This window comes from Malus domestica, chromosome 11 (genome assembly GCF_042453785.1).
Source record: "Malus domestica chromosome 11, GDT2T_hap1".
NCBI lineage: Eukaryota > Viridiplantae > Streptophyta > Magnoliopsida > Rosales > Rosaceae > Malus > Malus domestica.
The window spans coordinates 3,493,718-3,502,461 of record NC_091671.1 but is presented as its reverse complement, the minus strand read 5'-3'; the positions used below and the strand labels follow the sequence as shown (position 1 = coordinate 3,502,461).

Sequence of the window (8,744 nt, the reverse complement as noted above, 5' to 3'; positions counted from 1 at the left end):
TATATTAATATATTATCCTCATTAGTCTAAACTCAGCAATCATCCAAATTATAAGATGTTGGTACGTGCCACTATGTTAACCAAGAATTACCGTCACACCTCAAACTTTTTCTTTTTCTTTCTTGAAACATCATTACGCTCATACACATCACATGTTTCATTGTGCATACATGACAAAACATTCTGATTCAGCGTACAAAGATATTTTTCAGTTTATTGTAAATACGACTTATTACATCAAATGCGCACTGAAGAATTTCTCAACCATTACTGTGTATTTAGTCCGACCACACATTTGACGGCCACTAATCGAAAGACTGGTGTATAACTTTATGTCCGTCGAAAATATAGAAGTCGACAACAATAATACAACTCAATGATTTAATATGCTTTCAAAATACATATGATTGAAATACGTGGCAACATGGTACATGCAACAAATCCCAGATATACCGCTCTCCCGCCAACACAAGATATTTTGGTTTACGTTTGAACAAAAATCTGAGGAAAGTGTCATTTTTTTCCCGATTTACACGGAGTCCCTGGATTGCAAAATTCAAATTTGCATAACTCAACAATTAATTGCTACAGTTTATAATTTATGCTATAAATACCCCTCTGCAGATTTTTCTCCAGTATTCGTGTCCGACTCTGCAATTTAATTCCATTGCTGGTGTTGGGGTGTTCTTGTTTCACTCGAACTGTTCTTTGGAGTTGTAGTTGGTGTTTTTGGTGGACTTTTTGCGGCGGAGGAAGAGCAAAGATGACGGTTGGGGCTGGGATTTCTGTGGAGGATGGGAACTTGGTGGTGTTGGGGAACAAGGTGTTGTCTGAGGTTCATGACAACGTTGTGGTAACTCCGGCATCTGGGGGTGCATTGGCCAATGGTGCTTTCATTGGTGTCCAATCTGATCACATTGGTAGCCGCAGGGTCTTTCCGATTGGCAAACTTGAGTATGCTTTTCATTTTTCCCTTCTTTTTCTCCTTTTTAATTGTGATTTTCGACGTGTTTATTGCTAAGTTGATGGCGAATTTGAGTACTTTTTTGTTTATTTATCACCTTTTAATTTGTGATTAGTGATGTGGGAAAGGTCATATTTTGGATTTGTGGCTTAATTATGTGTTAATGCAATTGGGAAATTTGAGTAAGTTCTTTTATTTTCACCTTTTTAATTGTGATTTTCGATGTGTTTATCGTTAAGTTAATGGCGAACTTGAGTAAGTTTTTGTTTATTTTCACCTTTTAAATTGTGATTAGTGATGTGGGAAAGGTCATATTTTGGATTTGTGGCTTAATTATGTGTTAACGAAATTGGGAAATTTGAGTTAGTTGTTTTGTTTTCACCTTTTTAATTGTGATTAGTGATGGGGAAAGTTCATATCTGGATTTGTGGCATAAGTATGTGTTAATGCAATTGGGAAATTTGGGTAAGTTATTTTGTTTTCACTTTTTAATTGTGATTTGTAGTGTGAGAAAGTGTCATAATTTGGAATTTTTGGCTTAATGATATGTTTTTCGGTTAATCACTTTATTATATGTTGATGTGTATGCTATATCTTGACGTGGGAAAGGTGTCAGTTTTTAGATTTGTTGCTTAATTCTATGATAATGTTATTGCAATTGTTAAACTTGAGTAAGTTTAAGGATCTTTTCTTTTCGATTTTCTAATAGTGATTAATGATATGGTTAAGTTTCGTAATTTCGATTTATGGCTTGAACCTATGTGAATGTTTGATGTGATCGATCTTTTTGTGCAGGGGATTGCGTTTTATGTGCGTTTTCCGGTTTAAATTATGGTGGATGACACAGAGGATGGGCAATAGTGGCCAAGATGTTCCCTTTGAGACACAGTTTTTGATTGTGGAAACCAAGGATGAGTCTCATTTTGGTGAAGGAAGCAACGATGGAACGGATCAATTTGCAGCTTATACAGTTTTCTTACCGATTCTCGAAGGGGACTTTAGGGCTGTTCTTCAAGGAAATGAACGTAATGAGATTGAAATCTGCCTAGAAAGTGGTAAGGCAAAAGGAAAAGGTTTTCAAAAAATTTCGTATGTATTTTTGTTCTGTTAGAAGTAATTTTCGTTGGTTTTGAAATGATAAAAAATCTGAGTTCTGTAGGAGATCCTGCTGTTGATGGGTTTCAGGGTAGTCATTTGGTTTTCGTTGGAGCCGGATTAGATCCATTCGATGTCATCACAGATTCTGTGAAGTAAGTTGAAGAGTTAATCAATTGCATGCTTGCTAATATGTTCTTTGGTTTCTGCTCGTCACTTTGTGAAATGTTCAATTAATTTTTTTGTTGAAAATGGTAGAAAGGAATTAGATCGCCGTGCTTTTAGTTTAGGATAAACGAAGATATTGAAGTTCTGATAGAGATTCCTCGTTGAAGTCGAAAATAAAATTGAATTGGGACTGTCACTCTTTCCTGACAACATTTATTTGTGAATGTGTATACGATTGACTTGGTTGTAATTTTAAATGTACACAGGACTGTGGAGAAACATTTGCAGACATTTTCTCATCGTGAGAGAAAGAAGGTAACGTAATCTTTTTCGCAGTTCTTGTGGATTGAATTCGCCTTTTCTTTTCCCTCAATTCGATCATCTCTAAGTGAATATGCTTTATGTTTCAGATGCCAGACATGTTGGACTGGTTTGGCTGGTGTACATGGGATGCTTTCTACACCAACGTGACTTCAGAAGGCCTGAAGCAAGGATTGCAGAGGTACTGATATTCTCGTTATGGATGCTTTTGAATACTCGACATTAGCATTACAGAGACAGTAACAAGTGTTTTTTGCAGCCTAGAAAGTGGTGGAGCCCCTCCAAAGTTTGTTATTCTTGATGACGGATGGCAATCAGTCGACATGGATTCTTCTGGTGTTCCATACATAGCTTATAACACAGCAAAGTGAGCACTTGGTCCAAAGTACTCTCGTTTTCACGTTGTCTCACCTTACAGATTTCGTTATATTAATATTTCTGTTCTTTTCTTGCAGCTTTGCAAACAGGTTAACACATATCAAAGAGAACCACAAATTTCAGAAAGATGGTAAAGAGGGTCAGAGAGTAGAGGATCCTGCTTTGGGGCTTCGCCACATTGTTACCGAAATTAAAGAACAATACGCTTTGAAGTAAGTCTTATTGTATTTTCCGACATTTGGTTGTCACAACCATTTAGTTTATTGGGAAGTACTTATGTTTGTTTTTCAAACTTGCAGATATGCTTATGTGTGGCATGCCATAACTGGATATTGGGGAGGTGTTAGACCTGGTGTTGCTGAAATGGAACACTACGATTCAAAGTTGGCTTACCCAATTTCATCTCCAGGGGTTGAGTCTAATGAGGATTGCTTTGCCTTGAAAAATATTAGCACAAATGGGCTCGGCCTTGTGAATCCCGATAAAGTTTTCAACTTCTATGATGAACTGCACTCTTATCTCGCATCAGCTGGTATAGATGGTGTCAAAGTTGATGTTCAGAACATTCTTGAGACCCTAGGGGCAGGCCATGGTGGAAGGGTAAAACTTACGAGAAAGTACCATCAAGCATTGGAAGCGTCTATCGCTAGAAACTTTCCTAACAACGAAATTATTTCTTGTATGAGTCACAATACAGATGCTTTATACAGGTAAAAATCTATTTCACATATATGTGCGCAATATTATTGATATCGTAAGACCTTGAATTTTATTATATGAATTCTCAACATTAATGATTTGGTGTGACCTTGAATTTGCTAGCGTGAAGCGGACAGCTGTTATAAGGGCATCAGATGATTTCTGGCCTAGAGATGCAGCATCGCATACAATTCATATTGCATCAGTTGCTTACAACACTGTTTTCCTTGGGGAGTTTATGCAGCCGGATTGGGATATGTTTCAGGTAAGCAGCCAAACTCTGATATTAGTTTGAAGTTCCAAGTATTCTCCTATTGTGTTTTAGTTTTTCGATTCTTAATTTGGATTTGTTCTGGATGTTAGAGCCTGCATCCAATGGCTGAATATCATGGAGCAGCTCGCGCAGTTGGAGGATGTGCAATTTATGTTAGGTGTGGTATTTGTTTTTGTCTTTGCCAGCTTCTCCTTCTGATATGAAAATAATCAAACCAGAGACAAATTTATATGGGCTGTTTATATGTGATGCAGTGACAAGCCTGGGCAGCATGACTTCGATCTTCTGAGGAAGCTCGTACTTCGTGATGGATCTATCTTGAGGGCCAAACTTCCAGGAAGACCAACAAGGGATTGCCTATTTTCTGATCCTGCCCGAGATGGGAAAAGGTTTGTACAAGGACATCAATCTTTTCTGGTTTCGTCTTTTCAAATAATGTGTGTTTTCTAATCTAAATTATGGTATTACAGTCTTCTGAAGATATGGAATCTGAACGATGTTACTGGAGTTGTGGGGGTCTTCAATTGCCAGGGAGCTGGGTGGTGTAAGGTTAGAAAGACGAACCTCATCCATGACCTGGAACCGGGCACAATTACCGGGGTTATTCGGGCTAAAGATGTTGATTATCTGCCCAAGGTTGCAGATGAGAAATGGTCTGGGGATGCCGTCGTATTTTCTCATCTTGGTGGTAAGTTTAGCATTTGATTTGTTCTTGTAGTCTTGACGCTTTACTAGTAGACCATACTATTTAGAGTATTTAACAAATTCATTGATTAAATTTGCAGGAGAGGTGTCTTATCTTCCCAAGGATGCATCCATGACAATAACATTAAAAACCCGGGAATATGAAGTCTTCACAGTGGTTCCTGTCAAGGAACTGTCCAACGGCGTAAAATTTGCTCCCATAGGCCTAATCAAGATGTTGAACTCTGGGGGGGCCATAAAAGAATATGATGAACCTAACACAAGCACAACAGTTGCCGTGAAAGCTCGCGGATGTGGCACATTTGGAGCCTACTCATCAGCTCGACCCAAGAGGATAACAGTTGATTCGGAGGAAACTGAGTTTGGATATGAAGACAAGTCTGGTTTACTCACCACTGATTTGAGGGTGCCAGAGAAAGAACTGCACCTTTGGGACATCAGCATCGAGTTTTAAGGTATAAATTACAAGTATTGTAATAGAATGTTGTGTAGGCCTGTAGAAGGAAGCGCGGTGTACCTTTTTGGATTAGCGTCTGCTTCATGTTAAAAACATCGTCCGTGTTCGATCTCTACGTCCGCCATCCTCGGAAAGTATAAAGCAAGTTATAATCTCCGACTCCATTAGTGCATTAGGAAGGAGCTCTGGGTATGAAGTTCCCTTTCGTGTCTCCTTTGTGCCTTCTTACTAATATTTCGAATCACGTCCTCTAACTTAATTCAGAGATAACTCGGTTTACTTTTTAATTTAACATCTAAATGTTAATAAAAGATCAGATTGGCTCTTTGAAAGGATGTATTGATCAATTGTTCAAGAGTGTCGAGCATCTTGACTATCAGTACTTAAATATTCGAAAGGAAGTTGTAGAGCCCACGGTTTACCCCAACAGCCACAGAAAGAAAGCAAAGAATCTTATTTGCTCACCTTGTTAACCCAACAACCAGTCTGATTATTTCGGATTTTTTTATTAACTTTAAAATATTAAATAAAAAAATTAACAGAGTTTTCTCTAGGTTTTTTATTAACTTTAAAATGTTAAATAAAAAAATTAACGAGTTTTCTCTAGGTAAGTTAAAGAACATGTGTCAAAATATTAGTAAGAAGACACAGAAGGGGACAACAGACCTAGAGCTTGTACGGCTCGAGGAGGATTCATGGATTAGAGAGTAACAAAAAAATTTAAAGAACATGTGTCAAAATATTAGTAAGGAGACACAAAAAAGACATAAAAGGGGACAACAGACCTAGAGCTTGTACGGCTCGAGGAGGATTCATGGATTAGAGAGTAACAAAAAAATTTAAAGAACATGTGTCAAAATATTAGTAAGGAGACACAAAAAAGACACAGAAGGGGACAACAGACCTAGAGCTTGTATGGCTCAAGGAGGATTCATGGATTAGAGAGTAACAAAAAGCTCTTAGCTCTCTATGTAGACGTTAATGGGAGAGATTTTTCCGTGGACTAGAGAACACGGTTGGGTACAAGTGTTGAGCGGAAGTTTGTTTTTCAAGTGTCCATTTATTTGTATAATGACGCTTAGTGTACCATCGTGTTCTGGTCATACTAAATCTCAATTAATGGTAAGAAGACTACAAAGTCCAAACATTTTATTTTGGAAGAATTAAATGTCAAACATGATAACGTGTAGTACTCTAGGTTTCAAATTCTCTTCCCCCTCCAACTCAAAATAATAATATTGCTTGTAATAACATATATCGTTTTTTCGTCTTCGTCGTGTTTGATCTAATCAAACATTTCCATTTTCTTTCTCTTACTATTTCCATTTTTTTTGGATAAAAGAGAAAGGCTTCTAGAAGGGTGGTATGACCTAGTAGTACCAACTATTTAATGCCGGTGTGGATTTTAGGAGTGTAGAGGCCGTAGGGAGTACAGTTTTAGGGAAAAGGATCCTCGTTCGATCTTTTTTTACTGGGATCCCAAGATCCTGTAATCGTGATCGTTCATAGTATATCGTACAGTTAGAAATTATTTTAAATTTTAAATTTAAAAATAAATTCAAATACTGCTTAACAAAAACTGACCGCATGATATATAATAAACAGATACGATCACAAAATTCCTGAGAACCTCGTGAAAAGGACTCGACGAGAATCCTTTTCCCAGTTTTAGGGCCCAATTTTAGTGAGCAAGACAAGGGTTTCTAGAAGCCTTTCTTACGTGGCAAATCATCTCAACTACATCTACGGTGGTTAGAAAGAGGACTCGTTTCACTTGTCTATTCGGTAGGGCCACGCTTCCTATCTATACTCGCTTTATATAATTCACATCCTCTTGGAATCTCACAACTTTCAGAACTCGCAGATCAACAAATTCGGACTACACGATTTAACTTAAACAATTTAAATTTCTTACATTGTACGAAGTGGGTGAATAAAATGGGTTAATAAGAACTTGGTTGAGAACTGGTTACTTTGAGTTTGACAAGTACAAGTTGTCCTTCGATCTGAGCAAGTACTTTAGTTGGATTTGGATTGTCTGCCCTTCTCATCTCATGCCCTTTCCATCCTTTCTTATTTCTGTGGTCACGGTTAAGCCAGCAAAAATAAACTTATTCTTGCAGCACATCAGAAGCAGTTTTTTTTTTCAAAGCACAGCAATACCAAATCAACACTTAGACTGATAGGAGTCTCGGGAGAAATTTTGTATGTCATTCTTGTTTAACACGTAGCCTTTCCTAATGCACTAGTGTAGTCGGAGATTATAACATGCTTAATACTTTCCGAAGTTGGCGGATACAGAGATCGATCCCGAAGGATGTTTTTAGACATGAAGCAGGCACTAATTAATCCAGAACTTCTTTCAGAATACGTCGATTGATCTACTCATGTATGACCCCTGAGGAGGACCCAAGGATTAGAGAGAAATAATAAGAGAAACAATAAGCTCTTAGCTCTCTATGTAGTAGTTAATGGGAGAGATTTTTCAGTGTACTGGAGAACACGTCTCTGTACACCAAGCATTGGGGAGAAGCTTTTTGCTTTTCAAGTGTCAATCCACTTGTATAATGACACTTGGTGTATTAAGTCATGTTGCCGATACACCAACAAATCTCTCAGTTAATGGCAAGGAAATTTTTTTTTTTTTGAAGCATTAAAATAGCAAACATGATGACTTGAAGTGCTTTTAATTATCAAAGCAAAACCAAAAAAATGAGTTTTCTAATGGTTTATGGATTTTAAGTTAGTTTTGCTTTATTAAGTTGTGAAATACTTTAAACATTTGAATCTAAACTAATTTAATCTTTTGACTAATATGCATTTAGTCCTTACATATTCTCAAAATGAGGACCTTAGAAGAACAAGACACTTATGTATATAAGACTAACGTCCTTTACCACATTAGAAGATGATAATGATCAAACTTTTCTGATATTGTAACGAAAATAAGACTCTTCATTGTGCTTCAATTGATAGATTCTCTTGGTAGACAGAATTTTTTTCTTTCTAATTTTTCAACTTACCATCTTTGAATTCAAATTCTCTCTCCCCATCTAATTTAAAATAGTAATATCGTTTGTAGCATGATCTGATCATACATTCAGAACAAGGAAAAGCATTCCATTACCCTAATTATTCTCTCTCTCTCTCTCTCTCTCTCTCTCTCCCTCTCTCTCCCCATTTTTGGGAAAAAAGAAAGGCTTCTAGAAGGGTGGTATAACCTAGTGCCAACTATGTGGCTTAGGAGTGTAGAGGCCGTAGGGAGTACAGTTTTTAGTCAGCAAGACTAGGGTTTCTAGAAGCCCTTCTTACGTGGCACACCATCTCAACTCCTCCATCTATGGTGGTTAGAAAGAGGACCCTATCACTTGTCTGTTCGGGAGGGCCACGCTTCCTATACTTGCTTTATAATTATATGAATTCAGATCTTCGCCTGTTACACTTTGGAACCTACGGATCAAAAAATTCAAAATGTATAACTTAAATTGAACATCTGAATTTCTGAGTCTGTACGTAGCGACAAATAAGATTGACTAATAGAGACTGTATGATTAATTTAAACGGTCTAAATTTGTCGGGAACTCTTGAGTGAAGAGAATGAATTAAGAATGAAGAGAATTTTACTCAAAATTACTGTAGTATAGGATGAAGAGAATTTTACTCAAAATTACTATAGTATAGGA

The 8,744-nt window shown here is 37.2% G+C and overlaps 1 protein-coding gene across 1 annotated transcript; it reads left to right on the top strand.

Moving 5' to 3' along the window:
- Window positions 1-549: 549 nt before the first annotated feature.
- On the top strand, window positions 550-5,220 carry LOC114819443 (probable galactinol--sucrose galactosyltransferase 1). The gene is made up of 13 exons (XM_029087998.2): window positions 550-954; window positions 1,760-2,019; window positions 2,124-2,214; window positions 2,494-2,542; window positions 2,638-2,729; window positions 2,808-2,915; window positions 3,004-3,138; window positions 3,226-3,636; window positions 3,749-3,890; window positions 3,989-4,056; window positions 4,154-4,288; window positions 4,370-4,587; window positions 4,685-5,220. Exons 1-13 carry the CDS (start codon window positions 764-766, stop codon window positions 5,056-5,058), a joined length of 2,274 nt encoding a protein of 757 aa, XP_028943831.1. The 5' UTR covers window positions 550-763; the 3' UTR covers window positions 5,059-5,220.
- The last annotated feature ends 3,524 nt before the right edge of the window (window positions 5,221-8,744 follow it).

Coding starts and splice junctions, on each gene's coding strand:
- LOC114819443 (XM_029087998.2), top strand. CDS start 764: ATGACGGTTGGGGCTGGGATTTCTGTGGAGGATGGGAACTTGGTGGTG. Junction 2,543..2,637: donor CTCATCGTGAGAGAAAGAAG/GTAACGTAATCT, acceptor TTTATGTTTCAG/ATGCCAGACATGTTGGACTG. Junction 3,637..3,748: donor AATACAGATGCTTTATACAG/GTAAAAATCTAT, acceptor TGAATTTGCTAG/CGTGAAGCGGACAGCTGTTA.